Here is a 23829-nt window from a genome sequence, read left to right as displayed (position 1 = left end):
GAAGTGAGGATGTTAGTATTTATATTGCTAGGGCGAATGTATTATGTAACTTTTTATGTGTAAGTAATTAGAGCATTTGTTAAATAAAGGAAGTGATAAAGTATAGGAAAGTCTCTACCTATAATAATACTTCCTATTATTCTTCCCTATGGTGAATTAGTAAGATAACAGTCATATGCTGTTGAGCGTCATTGGGTAGAGAAATGTGTAATGAAAGGTGCATATAATCACTTGGTGATGCTTGCCTAGCCTGTGTGGGGCCCTGGTTTTGAACCCCAGCACCGTAAACTGGGCATGGTGGCACATACCTGTAATCCCAACACTAAGGAGTGGAGGCAGGAGGATCTCAACTTCAAGATCATTTTTGGTTACGTAGTCAGTTACAGACTAGCTTCAAGTAGTTATAGACTTCTTAAGACTCTGGCTCAAAGACAAAGTAAAACAAAAAGAAAAAAAAAAAAACCCCACAAAACAAAACACCCCAAACAAACAAAAAACCCAAGTAAGTAAAATAAAGTGCAATAAAAGGCTTGCTAGTTCTGCCCCTGTGAGTGAAGACAGTGAGGAGAGCCTGCTCTGGGTGCACAGCCTTGTGTCGTGTGCTGGTCAGCGAGTTCTCACAACTAGGTGTCTACTTAATTTGCAATACAGTAATATATTTAGGACATTGCAAAGTAGGTGGTAGTATTTTAGGGTCTTAGAGAGCTCATCTGATTTTTCATCTTAGGACCTAGTTTGTTTTAAGTTGCATTATAAGCACATAGGTGTTTCTTAGTAATGAGGGAAGTGTGTCTAGGTCGGTGTTGTCAGCATGCTTCCTACTTGTCCTGTCTGTAACTGCTGTGAGCAGCACATACCTGTGCTGTGTAAAGTTTTGTCTTCTGGGGTTAGGCACTGCTGAACTGAAGGCAAGCAGGACACAGATGTTTGTGTTCCTGTTTGTGCTCCATGCTTTCATTTCTAAGCTGTTTTAAAACATCTGTAATGTTTTAAGAGAAATCATTTGTACTCTTTATTCAAATAATGTTCATGTTGAAAACTTTCCTTTTTTTTAAACCTCATTTTAATCCTGCTTAAGATACCTGTTTACCTTTTTATTTTAATTCTATTTTTCTTTTTTTGATTCCTTAGTTTCTCTAATAGCATTTACCACTATGGCTTTATTAACAATAATGGAATTCTCAGTGTATCAAGATACCTGGATGAAGTACGAATATGAAGTAGACAAGGATTTTTCTAGGTAACCAAGTTTTTCTTCTTCTTCTTTTTTTTTTTTAAACTCTTTCTTTTTTTTTTAAATATTTATTTATTATGTATACAATATTCTGTCTGTATGTCTACACCAGACCTCATTACAGATGGTTGTGAGCCACCATGTGGTTGCTGGCAAATTTTTCTTCTTGATACCCTTAGATGCACCTTTTAAACTATCCATGGGTTTGGTTTGGTTTTGGTTTATCTTAGTTTTGAAGAAATAGCACTGGAGCCGGGCGGTGGTGGCGCACGCCTATAATCCCAGCACTCGGGAGGCAGAGTCAGGCGGATCTCTGTGAGTTCGAGGCCAGCCTGGTCTACAGAGTGAGTTCCAGGACAGGCTCCAAAACCACAGAGAAACCCTGTCTCGAAAAACAAAAAAAAAAAACAAAACAACAAAAAAAAAAGAAATAGCACTGGAAATCCTCATTAATTGTTTGTATTAATTGAAGCATTTTAGAATCCTCTAAATACTGTTTAAATTCTAAAGCAGGTTCATTATGCACTTATTTACCATCTCCAAAACAAAACAAAAACAACCCACCTAGAAACATTTTTTTTTCTAAGCCTGCGGATGCTAAGCTAAGCTGAAACTTTTAAACCCATGAAGACAGAGTACTAAGAGACAAAAGTAGCTTGACAGCCATTTCTTTGCTTCATTTGGATGTTTCTGTGGGTTGCAGATAGTGGGCAGAGAGATACTCTTCCTTTACATCCCAGCTCTGCTATGACTGTGTCATGTACACAATTCAGGACGCCATTAACTCTGTATTGTGTATGCTCTGATTTTCTGTTCCGTAAAATAGAAATAGTAAGTATAGGGCTTTTCTCACTTATGAGCTAAATCACTCGCAGCTTGTGAATTGTGCATAGCATTGGGCTAGTCATGCAGCGAATTCTTGTCTGGCCTCGGTGTCTTTGCCTGTAACCCCTCATCTGTTATCTTCAGGGTGCTGGTGACTTCTCAACCTCCTTTGTGTTCAGCATCATCGAAACACTTGGCTTTCTTTGTGGTCTCGGGCAGATCAGGAGCCTGTCTTCTTGGCCTCCACCACTGGTTCTCCCAGCTCTCCCTGAGCCTCGCGTGTACTGATATCAGGGGTTAGAGTTCCAGACAATTTTAAGACTATGATGCTCTGAAAAATTTGATTCCTTTTGATCAGAAGCACAGAACTGAGTGTGTTTATGCCATTCTCCTATTAGTAGTGTGTATTAGTGACCTATTGTTGATTGATAAAATACCTTGGCCAAAAGTAACTTATAGAAGAAAGAGGGTTTTGATTTGTGGCTCCAGGCGCTATAGTCCATAATACCAGAGAAGGCGTGGCCTGCCTGCCGGAGGATGAACACAAGAGAATGAGCAGAAGTGGGAGTAATGTCCTTCCTCCAGCAAGACCTCGCCAAACTGGGGACATTTCTCATTCAAACCACCACATAATGGTTAATTCTACTATTTGAAAGTTAATTTTTATAAGAACGAGTCATTTGAAAACAAAGCATTGGTTGCCTATTATTTAAAGGCCACGTAAAGCCAGTTATGGTGGTGTACACCTTTAATCCCCCACTTAGGAGGCAGAAACAAAGGAATCTCTGTGAGTTCAAGGCCAGCCTGATCTACATAAATTCCAGGCCAGCTATGGCTGCCCAGTGAGAGCCCATCTCAGAGTGAAAGGGCTGTGAAATCCTTAAGCACCAGATGCTTTCCTGGTAGTTTGCTCTCCTTTGTCCTAAGGCTGGCTGTTTTCTGTTGGGCATGTATGCTTGAACCTGAAACATCTACTTTCTATTCCACAGTAAAGAAATGGCACTGAAGGACACCCAACATAATGTGTGGTTTTTATGATAAATGGAAGAAGAATCTTGGAATACCTTCTTCTTGACTAGGGTTTCATGTCCTGAAAGGACTGTTCTATCTGAAGTTTAAACAGGCGAGCTTTAGTTTCTTGGGATTCTTGGCTGTGGAGTCGCTATTAACAAAGGTGGCTGTTGTTAAACATGGAGAAGCAGAAATGTGTAGGAGCCCAGAGAGATGGCTAAGTGGTTAAGAGTTCTCATCGCTTTTGCAGAGAATCAGAGTTCAGTTCCCCATAACCACATCAGGAGGGTCACACAAAAGAGAATTTTTTTTTAATGTTCTTGTTCTGATTTTAAGGAATGCAAGTTAAGTTCTAACTTGTGTTTTCCTGCCTGAAATCCACATTTTCATAGGTGTGTTGATTTTCATTTCTGGTGTTTTGCTGATTGATGGGTACTGATGGCTGCCCTTTTCTCTTACAGCAAGTTGAGAATCAACATAGACATTACCGTTGCCATGAAGTGTCAGTGTGAGTACACCGTCACCGTCACCAGGCTGTCAACTCGCTGACTTTTCTGAATGTGACTACAGTGTAAAGAACCGTAGCATTCGCAGTCAGTTGTGATCTAGGCAGACTGTCTGTCTTTGTGGGAAGTCAGGCTTTCTACCCACACTCCACCTTTTACACCTTTGCCCTGCACTCTAGGACAGATGAGTCTCATTTTTCAGTTCAGTTTTCTTCAGGTAGTGGTTTTAAGAGGTAAGGAGATACGTTATGACTGAGCTTTGAGAGCTAGCTCAGGTCCTGAACAGATGCCATGTTGGAACACCGTTAAAATTTTAGCCTTTCAAAGCAAAGTTTCCTATTTGGTATTTTTAAAAGTCTAAGTAGATCTGCCTTATAATTTCTTTGAATTCTTAAAGTAACTCTTGTGATTAATTGTATTCAGCATCTTTAATGCTTAGAGGCTGTTTAATTTTAGCAAGCTGGCCAGTTTATTAACCTTAGCTTTTTTACTATGAGAAAAATAAAATCATGAAATTTTGGAATACTGTCTACAAAAGCTACATAATAAATGCTACTCTTTAACTCTGAACAAATAAAAGTTGTCTCTGTTGTTGTTTTATAGCATATGGTCATTTTGATCAGAGTACAGAATGTAAAAACTTTGTTTTAATGCAGATGTTGGAGCAGATGTACTGGATTTAGCAGAGACCATGGTTGCATCTGCAGATGGTCTATCTTACGAACCAGTAAGTTTGATTTATGTGGTTTTTAAATTTGTGCAGGAAATATATCTGATTTTTTTCCCTTTTATTTCAGAAGTCATCTAAATTCTCTGTAGAACCTTGTGATGGAGAAAAGTTATACCTAATATCAAAAGCTGAAATAACCACAGCTGGCATTTTGGGTAGGCCTCTAGGGTCTGTTATAGCTCAGGACACTGCTTCCTGTCAGATTCCTTCCTCTTGTATTTGCCTGAAGATTAGAAGTTGTACTTTGTAGTTGTCTCAGGACTTTATGACCTGTGCTACTTTCACCAAGCCTAAATCTTTAAAAACATCTGAGCTGTAGCTTTCTTATCACATCGGAGGGAATCTCATTGGCTTTTACCTTTTCCAGTGCTGATGCTCTTAGTAGTTTCGAAGCACAAGCTGTTCTTAGCTGACTCACCGCACAGTATGTTACAGGGTCAGTATGCTCGTACTGGTGCCTGATCATAGCTCTAAAACAGCTTCATAAAGAGCACATGGCCCTCTGGTCCCATGGCATGTAATTTACGTGTTCATTTTTAAATTCATTTTCTTGTCACAAAGATGGAGGAAGACTAGAGTTCAGTTCATTGACTGGGTTGAGACAGGAAAACCCTGGACTAGTTCTGATTGCTGAGTTAACTTGAATTTACAGCCAAAAAAAAAAAAAATGTGTTTGTCTTTGGTCTCAGCTTGTTTTCATTACATTTAAGTCCCTGTGACAGAATCCCTGTCAGAGACAACTTGAGGGAGCAGCTATTGGTTCTGGCTATAGCTTTCAGGGTTCAGGCCGTGGTTTCTTGGCCTCTTGTACTTGGGAGAATATCATGAATGCTGCAGTGTGTGACAGGAGCTTTCATCCGGTGTAGACGGGACAGAGCCAGGACACTCCCCAAGTTCCTACAGGCTTCCACATCATACCATTAGCTGGGGTCCTGGGTTCTGCTTAGGAACCCGAGGCAGATAGTTCATATTAAGACCATAAAGCATGCCTAAAGTAGAAATGTTTATAGAAAAATAATTTAGTATTGCAACTCTAATCCCCTCTTCTGATCTCTATTTTTCTACTAACAAAGTTTATTTTATTGTAATTTACATGGAGTAAGTAAATGTAATTTACTTTATAAATTCAGATAGCGTTATAACATACTAGAGTGTGATCTGCAGATTTGGATCAAAATGGTTACCAGTAAACATTGAGACACTTCCATTTTATACTGTTTTCAGAATATTCAGTTATAGTGCTTTTTCATAGCTTATGTGTGTATCCACTGACACACGTGTTTGCGTGTTGAGACCTGAACTTAGACTGTCGTCATTGGGAAAGGTGCTGTCCACCATGGTTTTTGCAATAAGCACATCTTTCACTGTCCTGGAACCCTAGCCACTAGGCGAGGCCGGCTGACCCACCCGTGTCTGCCGCCGTGCTGGGCTCCACACGTATGCCGCATGCCTGGCTGCTCTGCATGGGCGCAGACCCAGGTCGTGCTTGCAAGGCGAGTGCGTTGCCAGCTGAGCACTCTCCTTTGCCCCTGTGGCCTCTGTGCACTATTAGTCTTAATTTTGTGATTTTTGTTTTTCATTTTATTGGGCTTTTGGGGTTTCTTTTTCAGCAAAGGTGTGTGGTTTTGTTTTGCGACTTTCCTAGGAGGAGGAGGAAGGGCTGCGGTGCTTGGGTTCCCACTTAGGCCTCGCCCCATCTGTCACCTGTCCCCTCCCCCATCCCCAGTGGTTCCCTTTCAATTTTAGTTTCCAGTTTCAGCAATGCTGAGCTTGACTGGTTTTCAGTCCCAGAATACGCATTTTGTGCTTCTGATTGTCAGCTTATGTTTGCTCCTGCAAATATCAAGAAGATAGTTGTCATTAGTGAAGCTTCCCGATGCTGTCGTTGTATAAAACATTGCAGGTTAAATCTCGACTATGTCTTAGCAGTACTATAAGTTTGTTTCTTATTCATAGAAAAACATTTAAACTGATGCTATATGAACACCAAGGGATTTGTCAGTGACTATGTTCTCCTTTTTGGCAGGCAGTGTTTGACCTTTCACCCCAGCAGAGAGAGTGGCAGAGGTAAAGTGTAAACAGTGTCATCACCATAGAAACCTAGACCATTTTTTCTGTTGGAAACTATGCATTTGTTAAAATATTTTAGTATATATAATCTTTATGACTTAAAAAACTATCAGGCCTTAGGAAAGTCTAACATAGTGTTTCTTTTCCGTAGTATACTTTGACTCATAAATAAATTTTAGTTTTTAAAATTTTAAAGAAATTTAACTGTAAAAGTGTATGAACATTGTTTAGAATTTGGAGCCAGGTGTGAATATATACACCTATGATCCCAGCATTTGGGACACTGAAGCAGGAGGGTCAAAGTTCACCTCTTTCCTGGGCATGGGTTAAGTATGGAAACAGACAAAAGGTTCATTTTATGAACAGCTTAAAGGAAAAGCTGTCTCATTCTGGGAACTGCAAAACCATGAATGAGGAAAACCACATGTGACCCCTGGGAACTGTTTGTTTATCAGGGTGTTGTCTTGAGTCAGGTAGGGCTGTTTAAGAAAAAGTGTTTTCTCTATCCCATTTTTGTTCCCAAGATGGCCTATATTTAAGGTTACCCAATTTCAGATTATCAGACAAAAATGTACTTTGTACTTAAATGTTTGTTTTTTACAGACATACTCCCTAGTACACTTGAAGAGTCTTTTTCTTTTCATTACCAATTTTCCTGGCTGGAAGATTTTTAATATTGAGATTGAATATAGTTGAAGAAAAACAGTGAATATTAGAGCTTTCTGGGTTTCTAGCACTTTTACTAGGAAGCACTTACTAGAGGTGAAAGATGTTACTTTTATCCAGAAATATTAAAGTGAGAGTCAGGTGTGTGTGCATACTTGTAATCCCAGTATTTAAGAGGCTGGGGCAGGAGGATCAGTAGTTCAGAGCCCTGTTTCAGGAAGCTAAAACAAACAAACAACACACCCAGAAACACTAGCATGAGCTGTCTCCTCTTCAAAATTTTAAGATTTTTATTTAAGTATGTGCATGCCATGTTGCAAACTGTCTGTTATGGGTTCTGGGAACTGAACCCCAGTACTGGAAGAGCAGAAAGCACTTTTAACCCTCAAGTCATCTCTTCTGACCCAAGATGGTTCCTTTTATATAGAATTCTATTAAATATTGAAGGGGACTAATGAGTGGCAACAGAGACCAATTTTATTGAATAAGAGGGCTTTCCTATCGTTCCTAGAACTTTCTGCATCTTTTCATATAGCATGTCTTCTGCATATCTTTGTACTTGGCTGTTGGTTGGTGTGCTCCAAGCAGAAGTCTCACAGTCTCTTCAGACTCTGACCACTGCCATCCATTAAGCTGAACTTGAGCTACAAGACTTATTAAAAATGAGTATTCTAGTCTGGAGGGAGATGTCCTTTTCCTTTGGAGTTGACTCTCTCAGTTGGTGTTTTGCCTTAGATAATTAAGGTTGCAGTATCTTTAGAAGAAAATTTCAAACCCTGAGCACAGCCTTTTGGGACGTCTGCTTTCTCTTTCTAGGTTTAATGTTAATGAGACAGTCCCGTTAACCCAGTGTTCTAGATGGGTAGTGCATAAGTATTCCCTCATTTCTGTGTATACACTGCTTTACCATTGCGATGAGATGTGGTGTATGGGAGATGAATATTTGTGTTTTTAAGATGGTATGTTTACATGTAAGTTTTTTTTTCTACTTTCAAGTTCATTATTTTTTAGAGTAGTTACAAGTTCACAGCAAAGATAAGTAGAAAGTTCAGAGTTCCCATATCTCCTTTTCCTTTATCAACATCGAGCTCCAGAGTGGCTTACTTGTCATAATCCATGAGACTTGCATGGATCCAACATTACCCAAGCAAGGTCTGTAGTTCACTTGGGAGCTCCCTCTTAGAGGTCATTCCTTTGAATGGACAGTTGTGTAATATACCCACCATGGTACCATCAAGAGTAGTTTCACTGCCCTGAAAGTTCTCTGTGCCACCACCGCTCATTTCTCCCCACTGTGTGTAGTGTTTGTGCTTGCTGAGTTATGACTTGATATGTCACTTAAGATCCTGCTAGAGGAGGTGACTCTAAGCAATGTTGCTATTCTTATTTTACTGTGAGTATGTTTGAACACTTTAAAATTTCTTAGTAGATTTATTTATTTTGTATAGATTTATTTATTTTGTATGTATCAGTGCTACACTTGAACCTATGTCTGTGTCACATGCACATCCTGGAACTGGAGTTCTGGGCAGGTGTGAACACCGCCGTGCGGGTGCTAGGATCACACCCGGGACCTCTGCTGAAACAACTGCTCTTCATCATTGTAGCCACCTCTCCAGTCACCTGTGTGGGCGTTTTTGTCTGCATGTATGTCTGTGCACCCCTGTGTGCCTGGTGCCTGGAGAAGCAGGAAGAAGACATTGGATCCCCTGAAACTGGAGTTACAAATGGTTATTTGCTATGATGTGGGTGCTGGGAACTAAATCCAGGTCCTCAAGAAGAACAGCCAATGCTGAGCCATCTTCCCATCCCTCAGTCATTGTTCCTTAAGTGCAGTCTTTGCTTTCTACAATCCTGTTGGTTCTGTTTTAAAGGTTGTATGAAGACAAATTATACTGTATTGTCTAGAATGGTCCTGTAGAATAAAGTTTACTTCTTTTGGGAAAGAAGACATCGGGTGATACTAAATGATGCCATGACCTAGCTTATAACAAGCCTTGGGATTGTATTTCAATAATCTGCAGCCTCCAATCCAGTGCCCTGCTGTATGGCCTGCACTTAGTTTGTTCTTCATATTTACAGCACTTACTTCAGTGCTTGGCAGAAGCAAACATTTTGTAATTATGTGTGAAAGGTAAGCGTAGACACTCAGCAGAGTAGATGGTGTCTTTTGGTGCCTCCGATCACGTGTGCACTAAACTTCTAGCCATCTTCACTATCCCTGAGAGTAGCTGATGAACCTCCTTCTGGGATGTAGTCCTGTAGTCACCGTGGTTTGTCTTAGTCAGAAGTCTTCTGTAGTTGGACAAGTCTTGGCTTGGTGTGTATCTTCCTGTTTTGTCTCATCTAGGATGCTGCAGCTGATTCAGAGTAGGCTACAAGAAGAGCATTCCCTTCAAGATGTGATATTCAAAAGTGCTTTTAAAAGTGCGTCAACGGCACTGCCACCAAGGTGAGAGCCTCAAACGTCCAGTTCTTCACCAGGAATGTTCTCTGATGTGTTTTAGTGTCGGTCCTGCTGTTTGTTCTTTATATACTTGTGTCAGAGTAGGTAACAAGGATTGCTGTAATCATGAAAATGATTTTTTCAGATTTAAAAAATATGCAAAGACTTTATATTGGCCTGGAAGAAAAGTCCAGTTTTCACTTGGGTGCCTTTTCCTGACCTCAGTTTCCTTCTGACCCAGCTGCACCGCAGTGCAGAAGTGCATGAGGAGAGTAGGAGGGTGTGCTGCTGATGCTCTCTGTTCCTCAGTCATTGAGCAGACTTGAAGATGCGTAAAGATCTGTAATTATGTAAATATGGTAGCTATATAGCAGCTCTAAGTGGGTGTAAACCATCACTTTAATCTTGACATTAGGACCCAACAGTTTGTCCTTAGGATTCTCCTTTCCCCGTGTGCCATTGTCACCAGTCCACAGTCTCTGTGCCAGATGTGTACTGAGACATCTGAACGTGTCTTGCCTTACAGGGAAGATGACCCAGCGCTGACTCCAGATGCATGCCGAATCCACGGTCATCTGTACGTCAATAAAGTAGCAGGGAATTTTCACATAACTGTGGGCAAGTATGTTCTTTTCACTTCCTGAAGTTCTCTTTTTTTTGGTTTTTCGAGACAGGGTTTCTCTGTGGTTTTGGAGCCTGTCCTGGAACTAGCTCTTGTAGACCAGGCTGGTCTCGAACTCACAGAGATCCGCCTGCCTCTGCCTCCCGATGGGGTTGGAGCTTGATTAAAATTGCGTATTTTCCTGACCAGGTAGTGTAACCACAAAGGGCATGTAAAGTGTTGTTTGTGGGTAAATAGTGATTAAAACCTCTCAGTCTTAACTTCTGTTGCCAGATAGCCTTGACCCTAGGGGCTCCATCAGTGTGTTTGTTTGTTGATAGTAGGTTTTGTTTAGCCCTTTGGTGGTTCTCATCAAAGTGCAATCCCTGAGTAATTCTAGAAAAAGTCTAAAGTTACTGATATCTAGAATGAAGTAATTTAGTAACAGCTTAGGAAGACTGTCACTTACTCTCCTGAATATAACCCAGTATCACAAAAAGCTCCCCTGCTTTCTCCTTCCACGGAGACCTGAGGAGGACGAGGCTGAGTTCTCCTCTGTCTAAACCGTCACTGGACGATTGCTGTGTGCAGAGTACTGGTCTGGAGACTCAGGGTCACACAGTGGAAGAGGGCGCCTTCCTCTCCCTGGGTGCTGAGGGAGACTCAGGGTCACACAGTGGAAGAGGGCGCCCTCCTCTCCCTTGGTGCTGAGGGAGACTCAGGGTCACACAGTGGAAAAGAGGGCGCCTTCCTCTCCCTGGGTGCTGAGGTCCTACAAGAATAGTCAAACTTTGACCAGTAAGTACATTAGTTATTACTTGATTATGGTTCTATTGAGGCTCTAAAAGCGATTATAGCTGATAAGGAAAATTATGTAACGTAGTCTGCGAGTCAGCAGAGGCTTCGTGAGGAGACTTTAGAATTATATGGGGAGTTAGGAACTTATATATAAAGTAAAGGAGAACATGTCAGGAAAAGAACCTGCTCAAAGGGTACCTTTGGGTTTATTGTCTGTTTACTTATTTGTTTATATAGAGAGAACAAAAGACTTCATTGCTTATAATGATCAAATCCAACTTTATTTTTTCTTTGTTGTGCTTTTCTCCTGCGAATTTAAACTTTGCTGTTTGGCCATGTTCAGTGCTCTCTTGCTTATCTGCAGCGTTGTCTGGGGACTTTGAGACTTTGGCACCGTGGAGGCAGCACATGGAGAGGGCTCATTGCAGCTTCACGTGTAAGCAGTGCCCTAGTCTGAAAGGCACAGCCCGAACTTCTGCTGTACCATGGCCTGTAGTCTCCCCTGTTTCACACCTTTCAGCAGATAGCTTACATATAACAGACCACAGAGGGAAAGCTCTTGTTGCTTGTGTCTCGTAAACTGAAGTAGACTTACCTTTTATTTTTAGTGTTAGGTTTGTCAAGCTCAATGTTGATCCTGTTACCTGTTGAGTGCAATGACAGTCCTCGCTGCCCATAGAGAATAGTTCAGAGGGCAGGAGTGTGGTGTTTGAATCCCTGTAAGCAGATGCTCGGATGTGTGCACACAGAATGCATTAGTAAGAGGCATGTGCTTGCATTTAGCCAGAGTTGTGACCAGATAAACACACGCGGGCCGCTCAGATGTTGGGATGACATTTGAGCACCGAGCAACACAGGATAGCGAGTCAAACAACCTATAGGTCCTCTGTGTAGCTGAACAGAGTTGAGACTCAGGTCAGTAGTTTCTCGTTTTTGCATTGTCTGAGGGCACCTGAGAGGTCTTTGTTGAAATATGATTCTCTGCAGGATGTTTTCTTTTCTGTCTGTGGTCCATGGATGCCAGTAGCATCCCTAACCTCAAAAACCAGTAAGTGCCACAACCAAAAAGCTGTTCTTCAACCTGACTGAGGTTCAGAACTGTTCTCCTTCCAGTGCTGGGCCCATCTGATGGGTTAGACATGTCAGAAAACAAGCCTTCTTAATAAATGTCATCTGCATAGGGTAACTGAATTTGATTTTTAACGTGTGGTGTTGAAGGGAGATGCTTATGCTGCTAATCCATAAATTTTCTAACAAAAAGGGGAAGATTTAATCTAAAACAGTTCTAAGTTCCTCACAGACCTTAGGTTGTGAGAAACTATTGAAGTCAGCTATAATGCTGTAGGTTGTAATTTGATTATTTAGAAGAATTCTTATTTCTAAATTTAAAGCCTATAGTAGGAACACAAAGTGAAGGTATCACTGGGACAGGGTGACCTCTGGCTGTAGTGTTTCTGTTTAGTGCTGCTGGAGTTAGCTACAGTCGTTCTTGTCATAGGTTAGTGCTCTGCACTGGATGGTGATGTATCTCCATCATATTGCCTCTTCTCAGAGTGCCTGTGCTGCAGAACAAGGTAAACACAAGTGAAGACCTGTTGGGGGCACACTTGAACTTGACAGTGACTTTATTACTAACCAGGAAAGATGTACACATTATGGAAAATTTTCTCACTGCTAAAATTGTTTACTGGGTAAAGCACAAATAAGGAACAGCATGTGGAAATCTTCATAGTGATGTTTTAACTTTCCATTTTTAAACCAAGAGCAGAAAAGGACAGTTGTTATTCTTAGTACCAGAAGAATAAAGAATTGGCTAAACTTAAGAGAGAAAAAAAGGCTTATCACAAGTGAACGGATCCTGAGAGCATGATTTCCAGATGCAGCCCACTGCCTTTTTCATTAATGAAAATGTTCAGATTTGCATTCAGAAGTGAAGTTTTAGTTAAGCATGGTGGCATACACTTCTAATTCCAATGCTCAAGAGGCAGGGACAGTGGACCTCTGTCAGAGGCCAGCCTGGTCCACATAGTAAGTTCCAGGCCAGCCAGAGTTACGGTGAGATCCTGTCTTACTCCCTTACTGCCCAAAAGATGAGGTTTTGTTGAAAGTTTACTTTACAGCATCATCGTGAGGATGGAGAAGTTGACTCTGTAATGGTCTCAATGTTCCTGGTGTTGGTGCATCACCGGCACTTGGTTATTATTTGATGGTGTAAAGATCATAGAAACACAGGCTCTGGTTGCCATACTTTCAAATCACCATCGAACTTGGCTACAGAATATTGTGATAACTATGATGTCACAGTGACTGCATTTAAAGAACACAGTGTATGTTGATACTATCAGGCTAACCAAGCACTTATCACAATAGTCCCAACTCTGTAGGAAAGCAGTGGTAAGGAAATTAGAGAGTTTAACGTAAAATGTTTAGTAGAATTTTTAAGAGAAAATGAAGTTACAATCAAGTGTTTGCTCACTGATCAGCCAAGAAAGAAAGATCCTGTACTTCTAGGTTAATGAAGTATGTTTGATTGCAGTAGCTGGAAAAATATGTTCAGTGAAGTTAGATTGGCCTTGGGCCATTAGATTTCAGTGAGAAAGTGCTTCAGCAGCTGAGGACAGGGAGTCCAGTGTCCAATAGTCTAGAAGCATGATAAGGCTAGAGGCATGGCTCAGTGATAAAGAGATAGGAGTCCTTTTCATGAACTCACATTGGACAGCTCACAAACCTGTAACTTCAGCTCCAGGGTATCTGACACCCTCTTCTGGACGCCAGGGGTACTACATGCACATGCATCTGCCCACATACTGGGCTTCCTGTGACCCTGAGGAGTGCATAGGTGTTACCACTACTGCGTGTTGTTTAGTGGATTAAGGATTCAATGAAAATAGTCTGTGTTGAATACCGAGGGAAGACTGTGGAGCCCTCCAATTCCATAGCCTAAAGTGATACCTGCTAAAGTGTGTTATCAACTAGCAGTCATTCCATTTGCTCCTGTGGACTTAATATTGTTCATTTCTGTGACTTTCATTAAAAATAAAATCTCAGCATTCCAGTTTGACCCTCTGCACAGCAGCTTGATCTTGAGCAATAGTGAAGTTTTATTATAGTTTTTTAGTACTGCTTTTGGTCAGTGTTTTAGGAATTATATTTTCTGAACACTTCATAGAATAGCTTATAATAAATTTAACCTAAGATTATCAGGGAAAATAGTACTTATGTATAAATTAGTGCTGTGGCAAAGTTGCTACAGTCATGTGTGACGGTGGTGGTTCTGAGTGGCTCCAGCAGAGTGCTGTGGATGTTGTGGGAACCAAGGCCTCCAGTCCCACCCCTAGTGTGTCTCAGCTCGGATTATGGTTCCAGTTGTCAGATACCAGGACAAGTACAGAGGAAGTTTTAGAAATCTGTTGTGCAATTTAGGACATTCTGCCTAAGTTGGGAATGAGTGATCTCTGATATACAAAATATAAAAGAGAAGACTCTAGTAGTATTTTAGAAATGTCTTCAAGGAAGTGAATAGAGTCAGTTGAAGCATGCTGATGGATTTGTGTTTTCAGAGACTGACGTGTTTAGGTCATTACCAGACACACGTGAGGTCGTTCTTGAAATTCGGATCTCCAGCTTTAAGCCTCAGGGAGCAAAGGTTTTTTTTTTTTTTCCCCCTGGAAAGCACATGTGAGCTATAGAATGAACTCAGTTTTTTGGGTTTTGTGTTTTATTGATATTTATGAAATGGTGTTCCCTTGGTTTTTATCATCTTGGCTCATGAATACTTAACACAGTTTCCTTTTGGCTTTTTGCAGCCTTAGTTATCGCATTGCTGAGATGGTTTAGCTGAGGACCAGGTGCACTGTTCTTACTTTGCCTTGTTAGTTATGTGTCTGTTTTTCCTCCTTCCAGGGCAATCCCACATCCGCGAGGGCATGCGCACTTGTTAGTTACGTGTCTGTTTTTCCTCCTTCCAGGGCAATCCCACATCCGCGAGGGCATGCGCACTTGGCAGCACTTGTCAACCACGATTGTGAGCAATTTCTGAGATTTCATTTCAGTGTAGAAAAGTTTGCAAGAGAAGTTAATTTTGTGTGTGTTTTTCATTTGTTTTAGTGCAAATACAAGGTAGGGCTTTGAAAGTAAACTTGACTCGTGTGGTAGCACACACCTTCTGCCTTTAATCCGTCAGTCCCAAGACGGAGGCAGGTGGTTCTCTGTGAGTTCCAGGCCAGTCAGGACTACATAGTGAGAGTTAGTCTCAAAAACAAGTAAGTAAGTGTGTCGGCACCTGTAGCCCCAGCACTTGGGAGGCTTAAACAGGGGGGTGGTCATGGATTTGAAGTTAGCTTGTGCTACATAGTGAATGTCATGCCAGTGAATATAGAGAGCAAAAGCCAAGCAAACAAAGGAAGCTGTTTAAAAATTTATGTCCAAAAACAAACAACTTGGTGTCCCATCTAGTGGGAAAAAAAACCTTAAATGTATTGCTTCAAATCTATCTGTAAGTTCACTGCACTTCTCTCTGTTCATTGCCCAAAAGTCCCTGCAGTTAGGGGGCCAGGAGAACTTGGTGCCACTCTGTACATGGCCACTAACAGAGGCAGGACTCGAAGTGGAAGGCTTGTTTACACACTTGCAATTACTTTGGTACAGTGATAATCATAAAACTGCAGTGTTTTTGGAGAGTGGAATTGAATGGAGCATGTTTTCATATGCCTGGTTGGCCTAAGGCTGCAGATAGCCCTGAGTGACCTGGTCCTCCTGCATCTACCTTCCAAGTGCTGGGATTCCAAGCTTGTACCACTGTTCCAAGCAAGACTTTCTTCTTAAACTTGGCTTTTAGAACGAAGCAAATCCTATAAAAATCAGTTGATCATAGTAGTGGATGGTATGTTAAAAAATATTTGTGATCGCTTTCATTATTTGACTAACATCATCCTATGTTCTAATGGCATGGTTTGGTTTCTGTGTGATGTTTAAAAATCAAGAAAGTTGTATGTTTTGGACAGAATTAAATAAGACAGTTAATAGAAATTAATTTGTATATACTCATGAAATTTGAGGCAACATTTTGTCAGGATTTTATTGTGCATTTCTCATGTTTTTTTTAACATGCTGTTTTAAGTAGATGATTTGAACATAGGTGAGGATATAGAACTGTCTGTAGCATGGCACTCTAAAGAGTTAATGTGAGTTCTCTGCCTTTATTTTCTTTATCTTAGCTTACAACTTTTCTCACAGAATAGACCATTTATCTTTTGGAGAGCTTGTTCCAGGGATTATTAATCCTTTGGATGGAACTGAAAAGATTGCTGTAGATCGTAAGTATTTAATAAGTGCTCTTAGAATTTGCATACAGAAAATTGCATTAAAAACCTTAATACTGGTGTGTTTCCCCTCCCTGTCACCCTTGGGAAGCTAATCTTTAAGAGGCTGCTGAGTCTGTGGTAGACGTGAATGGGATTTGGCCAGGAGGGTTGATGTGTTGTTTCAAACACAATAGTCACTGGAGAAAGAAGTTCTCTTCTTGTCACAGGACCAAGGCTCTCGAATGCTTTTGTAGGAGGCTCCCTGCTGAATGTCACCAACCCAGGAAGCCTGGAGTTACTCCAGAGTGGCGTTGCATGTAGTCAGGTGTGTGCTATCACAGCAGCCATGCGCTTGTGTTTTCAAGCCTCTACTCCACGTGGAGTACTTAATCAAGTTCTGAGGGTTATTTTCTTCATCTTGTAGCAAGTGGTGTGTAGCCTGTTTTCAGGTGACCTTGTTATTTTGAGATAGTGTTTTACCATTTCGGTCAGGCTGGCCTGGAAGTAATAGTGTAGCTCAAGCTGGCTTTAAACTCACGGCAATCCTCCTGGGATTACAGGCTTGTATTGCCATGCAGGTTTGTTTTTGGACATTGATCTTTTTGTACTTGTATTTACCATGGTGGCGTCAGGTAACTAAAAATGACCACCCCTTGAATGGCAGTCCCTGAGCAGTTTGTTTATACCTCTTTGCTCTGATGTCACCTTCAGAGTCTGGCAAGTCCAACTTTGGTTTGCTGTGTATTTAAGATGAATAGCCGTGAGAACTGTGGTTACTGCTGTAATGTCATCTAGGTTTCTGCTCTGGGAGATGCTGTCTTTGCCTTCTTATGTCCCATGCATGGCTATTAGTGCCTGAACTAATGCATGTGGGCACCTGCATGCCTCTTGACTGGGGCTTTGTTTTACAAAATATGAGTATATTGTCTTCATTTTCAGTTTGTTTGTTTGTTTGTTTATTTAACATCCTGACCATAGTTTCCTCTCAGGCTCTCTCCCACCTTCCCTTTGTCTTCCCTCCCCCCCATCCATTCCTCCTCTGTTTCTGTTCAGTAAAGAGCAGGCCTCCCACAGATATCACCAAAATGTAGCATATCAGGTTGCAGAAAGACTAAGCACCTTACCTTCTAGTTAAGGCTGGACAAGGTGACTCAATATGAGGAATAGGGTCTCAAAAGCCAGGAAAAGAGTCAGAGACATCCTACTGTTAGGAGTCCCAGAAGAAGACCAAGCTACACAACTACAGCATATGTGCAGAGGACCTAGGTCGATCCCATGCAGGCTCCCTGGCTGTCGGTTCAGTCTCTGTGAGCCCCTGTGAGCCCAGGTTGGTTGATCTATGGGTTTTCTTATGGTGTCCTTGACTCTTCTGGGTTCTACAGTCCTTCCTTCCTCTCTTCAGCAGGATTCCCCGAGCTTGGCCTAATGTTTGACAGTGGGTCTCTGCCTCTGTTTCCCCCTGTTGCTGTATGAAGCCTCTCTGACAACTGCTGGGCTAGGCACCAATCTGTGAGAACAGCAGAGTATCATTAGGCATCATTACATTGACATTTTGTTTTTATTCCAGTCCTGTTTGGTTCTGTCCTGGGTCTCTGGGCCATCCAGCCCCTGGGTCCTGGAGCTCCAGGCGGTGTCAGGTGGCATGGGTCTCAGACTGATTGGCCACTCCCACAATCTCTGTGCCACCCTTACCCCTGCACATCCCATAGGTAGGGCAGACTGTAGGGCGAAGATTATGTGGCTGTCTTGGTGTCCCTATCCTTCCACTGGTAGTCTTGACTAGTCACAGGAGATGGCCAGTTCTTAAAATTATTTATTACACACTAAATCAAGTGTGGGCACCCCCGCACCTCTTGTGTCCTAAGTGGGACTTTGTTTTACCAAATATGAGTACGTTTTCATCAGCTTTTCTTTTTTTAAAATTGTTTATCTATTATATACTAAAGCAATGGTAATATTAAATTTCAATTTTGTCATATTTAGTAGAATAGATGTGATAGTATTCTATTGCTACCGATTGATAAGAAGGCATATTTTGTTTTTATTATAGACAACCAGATGTTCCAATATTTCATTACAGTTGTGCCAACAAAGCTACATACATACAAGATTTCAGCTGACACCCATCAGTTCTCTGTCACAGAAAGGGTGAGTGGGACCTCATTGCTAAGATGATTGAGGGGGAATTTTTTTTTAGTTTCCCAACTGCAAGATAACACTGGAGGTTTAGTGGGTCCCCTTCCCTATTTTAAAATGTATGGAAGTTTTGAAATGAATTAACATTTTTAGTAAAAGTGTATTGGAGTGGGTATTAGTGTGTGTTCTAGCGTTGGCAATGACTATTACAGATTAAATTTGGATGGCAGGTCACTTTATGAATTTTGGTTTGTGATATTATTCTTCATAGGTAGCTAGCTCCTGGCCTGCCTCTGTCATCAGGTGTTGTGTTTCTTTGTTGTGTTTTGTAAGGGCCTCTCAGCAAGGCCCTCAGTGCAGCCGGGTCTGATTGAGTGCGTGCTTCCAGCCTCAGGTAGAAGGGTCTTGGTGGTTTCATGGAGGGAAGAACAGGTTTGAACAGCATCTGTTCTAGGTTGTATTTCCTTATAAATCAAGTTTGAAATTGGTAATACTCAACTGGTACCCACCTGAATTCCAGGGCGTGTAAGAGCTTTCCCCTCCATTTTCCTTCATGTGGTAGTTAATGCCTTAGGTGATCCTGACTGAGGCCTCTGAGAGCAAGGCTCTCTTTAGTCTTCTGAACTAGGTTATTTCAGAGGGCAAGTGTTAAGTGTCTAGGGGCAAACAGGTGTGTATTTATATACATACATACATATGTGTATACATACGTACACAGTAGCTAGGTAAGTATATATTTTACTCGTCAACATTTCTACAAGAGTAGGAAGATGTTCTCACCAGCTGTATTGACAAATACCTGGGAAACATTGTGTAGGTTTGACAAGGGTTTTGGGGCAAAGTAAGCAGGGGTATAGGATTCTAGAATTGCTGTGGGTTATAGAGAGTCTGGCAATGTGTGCATTGCTTCTCTTACAGCTGTCCCTTTCCAAGGACTGCGTGTCATCATAATGGTACCATAAGACTAGAAATAGCTCAAATTATAAATCTACCCAGCATGACATCCAACTATAAAAAAAGACGATGTTTGAACATGAAGTTATCTTCAGGATGTATTTGAAAATAGCAAAATTAAATCAAAAAGAAATCCATTGTGTAAGGGGTGTTTGTTATAGGTGATTGAGTTTAACAGTTCAGGGTGGGAGAGAAGCTAGCCACTTTCAGTTTTGGAAGCCCAGTTTAATCATCCCTAGTCTTCGCCAATGTAATTGATGCCCTGATTCCCAACGTAGCTTGCTTTTTTGAATGTGGTCACAGGGTTTCTGTGCCTTAAACATGATATTGAACATTTTAGCGTTTTTGCATTAATTCACTGTTGAAAACTTGATTGGTGGCTCATTTATAAGGTTCTCTGTGTTAGTAATAAGGGAGGGGATTTTTACCACATGGTATGTGTTCCTAATGCTTGCATTTTAATTTCAGATTAGTAGAAATAAAATGACAAGAAATAATTTTAAAGAAACAATGCGATATAAACTTGGTGTTTATCCCTTCGTTAGTTGTAAGTGCAGGAATATGCTGGTATGTTTAAGATGACCATTTTCAACATAGGAATAGTTCAGTTCCGGGTTCTGTTTTCTTTTTGAAACAGTGCATGGCCCTCCAGTTTTTGCTTCCTAGGGTAGGATTACAGATGTGCAACACCATGCCAGGATAAACGTGATTCTTTAAAAAACTTACCCTGTCTCTGGAGAGCTTAAAGTCTAGGGCAGTTAGTGCACCGGGAGGAAAGTAGAGTGTGTGAGTTCCCATGACGAGTGCTTATTTCTCTTCCTTTCTCTCCTCTTCCCTTGCTCTAAGGAACGTATCATTAACCACGCTGCAGGCAGCCACGGAGTCTCTGGAATATTTATGAAATATGATCTCAGTTCTCTCATGGTGACAGTCACTGAGGAACACATGCCTTTCTGGCAGTTTTTTGTAAGACTCTGTGGTATTATTGGAGGAATCTTTTCAACAACAGGTTAGCATTCCTTTCTTTGCCTAATTTCTTTTTAATTTGTTTTGCTTTGAGATAAGCTCTTACTGTGGATTGTAGGAAGTAGTGGTCATGCCATGCTTCTCTCTCTCTGATTTCCGAGTGTGTTTATTAGACTCGGGTGGGGAGATCGTTCACTGATGGACTGTGCCTCAGCATTTGCAAGGCTCTCACACACAAGCACACATACATACATACATACATACATACATACATAAAATCACGCCTCTTTTAAAAGAGCAAGAAATATAATATACACATTTTCAAGTTTTAATATTTGGAAACGTCTCTAAATTCTAAAGCTCGTAAATGTATTTCCTGTCCTGTAAGCACACCTCTCTCACGGGATTTAGTAATGTAAGGAAGATTATGTGGTAAGCCATACATGTTTTAGGCATTAGTCTGTGTTCTGCCACTGACCCAGTAGCCCTGACATAGTTCACTACCTTTCCTGAAATGTAATCTGTGGTTTGTCTGTATGCTATAGGGTTAAATGAGGAAATGCCCAGAACATCGCAGCTGTAAATTCCCCCTTATTTAAACTTCTTTCCTCAGATACTGTTTGAAGTCATATTTTGTGACATTTTGATTAAATCAGTAATGTTTTTGGTTTTAACCCAAGGCTCTGGAATCTTTTTAGAGATCCATCTTTAGCCCTTGGTTACTCTGAGCTAGTGAGAGAGTTATGTTCTTAGAACTCTGTTGTTTTGATTCATATTTCTAGAAAAAGAGAACAGATTTTCTTATTTTGGTTCATCTAAAAAGATGTTATTTGCAAAGTTATGTGAGAAAGTCTTGAAAAGGTTGTAACCCTCTCAAGTAGTTTGAGCCTCAGAGACAACTGCAGGCTGCTTTGCCGCCCTCCGTGGCCTGTTCCTCTACAGGTAGCTGTAGTATTTAGTCTTACACAGCAATTTCAAAAGCAGTTTAATTGAAAATTTGAACTTATTTTATCCATTGCAGGCATGTTACATGGAATCGGAAAATTTATAGTGGAAATAATTTGCTGTCGTTTCAGACTTGGATCCTACAGGCCCGTCCGCTCTGTAAGTGACACACGTGCTGCTGTCTCTAAGTCATGCTGTCAGCTCCAGTCTAAACAGAAAGGGCCTCCCCCAGAGCCTTGTGGTCTGAGATGTCGTAGAGAGTGGAATTAATTCTCTGGTCTTCTCTTCTGCTTTCCCCTTAGGTCCCCTTTGAAGATGGCCACACAGACAACCACTTACCTCTTCTAGAAAATAATACACATTAGCACCTCCTGGGTGGAGAAAAACTTTTTGCCTGAAACATGAAACCTTTTCTAATAATAAAATGTTGTGCAATATATTCAAAGAAAAGAAAATATGAGAACCTGGAAACATACTTATTTAAAAAAAGGAAAAAAAGGATAAAAAAAACCCCAAAAAAACAGCCAAGGATAAAAACAAAGCGAAGTTGTCCTATACATGTGTGCCTGTTACAAATGTCCTAGAAGAAATCATGCAGCTAACTGGAGAGGCAGCCCAGCCGGAGTGCCAGGCAAAGATGGCCCCTCTCGCTCAAACGGACAGCGAGGAGGAGAAGAGTCTAGAGGATGGAAGTGAAACCGTACTTACAGAGAAGGGCATCGATACATGCAGATGTGTGTCCTTTGTTTTTAAAAGATGTCAGAATAAAATGTGTAAAACATGGAAAACTAGTCTAGACTTTAAAAAACTGCAATCAGCTCCCATGGTTAATAAATGAAGCAGGGACTGGCCCTGTGTTTCAGCCATATTAGTGCTAAGCCATATTGACAAGACCATGGTGTCCAGCACTGGGTTCTGATGAAGGTGTCTGCTTTCCTCTGAACTCCAGCTGGCGACTTTCCTGACTGTTAACGCCGGATTTTAGAAGATGAAGGTGAGGTTTCTTTCCTAAGGGCAGGTGTGTAAGTGCTATGATATGTGACAGGTGTCACTTACAGCTTGTACCTGGGACGCTGCAGGGAGAAAGGACAGCGTAAGACCATAAAAGTCACTACTAATTTGTGAACTGTCGAGGGAGAAGTCCTGTGTGCTTGTGGGCAGTGGGAGACAGGACAGCTACACATGGGTGAGGCAGTGTCAGGTCTGAGCAGCACAGGCACAGCTGTAAGCCTGGACCAGGGACAATACTGCCCTCGGTCGGGGCTCAGGTAACAAGAGGGAGCCCTGTCAGGTACTGTTAAGAACTGCCGGATTTGTGTGCCAGCCGGTCTCCTCTCGTGGCTCTTGGGGCAGAAGCATCAGTTCATCTCCAGAGACTAAATCTTTTGAGAGAGAAGACTGGGTTTCCGGTTCCTGTCAGACAGGACCACACTGACAAATTACTGTGTTTTCAAGTGAATGTTTTTACAGATTTAAAAAATGATCTATTGAAAGAGGGTAGGCAGTCAGGTAGGGAGGAGATAGCAGCAAAACACTCAGCGGTAAAGTGTATGAAAAGTGGTATTATGTAGAAAATCAACATTTTTAATTAAAATGCACAATATTAAGAGGTTAACTGACTAATAATGTAATAATGGTTTTCAATTTTTAAAACATATCCAGGAAATTTCAAATAATGAATGAGTCTTCTCTGAGGTTTTTGTTTCTTTGTGACTTTTTGGTTGGTCTTTGTTTTTCCCCTTATATTTTATAGTTGGGCTAGAAACAGGACATCTCTCCAGAAGAATCGCTAGTGAGAACTGGCATGTTGGCACTTGAGACTGAACGCTGCTTTTCCATGTCTACTGCTAGAAAGTTCAGTCAGGCTTCAGGGAAGAAAATCCTGATCTAGAATTGCTTTCAGTATTACAATGTCTTTAGGAGATTTAAAATTATTTTTAATTTTTCCATGGTTTCTAAGTGCCACATTAAAATCTTATCTTACTGAGTTGTATCTTTTCCATTAAAGTTGACTCCAAGGGAATTTGTTTAAAGCAACATTTTCTTGGCATTGATTTCCATTTTAGAAATTAAGTCATTCATTTTCAAATAGTCAGGGTCAGTAAAGAAATGAAAATTCTGACCGTCCGTTTGGGTAATGAAGACAACTGCGACCAGGATTTGTGGAGAGAGTTTTTGGCCTTACCAGGTTTTCATTCCAGGTCAGAAATCCCTAACTGCCTGCCAAATTCCACAGCTTTTCCTGTGCCTGTGATCCCTAGAGCCAGGATACCCAAGAGTCTGTGCAGTAGTCGTGTGTGTGTTCAATCCTAATATTCTAAGTCTGAGGCCTCCTTTACTTGAAATGTATTTTTTATACTATGTTTGTATTTGTATACTTTGACTGTAAAGACAGAAAATAACTAGGCAAATAAATTACTGTCAAGTGTTGAAATCCTTGACTACCTCCTGAGATAGCTCGGCTCAATATTAGAATGGCAGGTCCACTTGTTCTCTTACTTAGATGAGTATTGGACACAGAAAAGCCATTTCATTATAATCAGAATTTATCATCTGAAACAACTTGGTTTTAACTTGGAAATGCATGTACGATGTAATATTTTGATAGATGTGTTGTAATTCAATTGCCAGGAAGTAA

The 23829-nt window shown here is 41.1% G+C and overlaps 1 protein-coding gene across 2 annotated transcripts in view; it reads left to right on the top strand.

Annotated features, from left to right (window-relative positions):
• Ergic2 (ERGIC and golgi 2) overlaps window positions 1–23625 on the top strand; it is a 30853-nt gene extending 7228 nt beyond the window's left edge. The window contains exons 3-14 of one of the 2 annotated variants that reach the window (XM_041636942.1): window positions 1132–1240; window positions 3532–3578; window positions 4233–4303; window positions 6333–6373; window positions 9393–9494; window positions 10015–10065; window positions 14856–14911; window positions 16104–16202; window positions 18241–18338; window positions 20127–20289; window positions 21268–21350; window positions 21494–23625. In XM_041636942.1, coding sequence (XP_041492876.1) covers window positions 1132–1240; window positions 3532–3578; window positions 4233–4303; window positions 6333–6373; window positions 9393–9494; window positions 10015–10065; window positions 14856–14911; window positions 16104–16202; window positions 18241–18338; window positions 20127–20289; window positions 21268–21350; window positions 21494–21556 — 983 coding nt within the window. In that variant the 3' untranslated portion in view covers window positions 21557–23625. Of the gene's footprint in view, window positions 1–1131; window positions 1241–3531; window positions 3579–4232; window positions 4304–6332; window positions 6374–9392; window positions 9495–10014; window positions 10111–14855; window positions 14912–16103; window positions 16203–18240; window positions 18339–20126; window positions 20290–21267; window positions 21351–21493 lie in introns of both variants that reach the window. The other variant, XM_041636938.1, reaches the window with a different exon arrangement.
• The last annotated feature ends 204 nt before the right edge of the window (window positions 23626–23829 follow it).

The sequence above is a fragment of the Microtus oregoni genome, unplaced genomic scaffold (assembly GCF_018167655.1).
Source record: "Microtus oregoni isolate MIOR12 unplaced genomic scaffold, Mior012 000002F_ref0000024, whole genome shotgun sequence".
NCBI classification, from domain to species: Eukaryota; Metazoa; Chordata; class Mammalia; order Rodentia; family Cricetidae; genus Microtus; species Microtus oregoni.
Note: the sequence above shows the minus strand (reverse complement) of the source record. Positions and strands in the feature narration are given on the sequence as shown.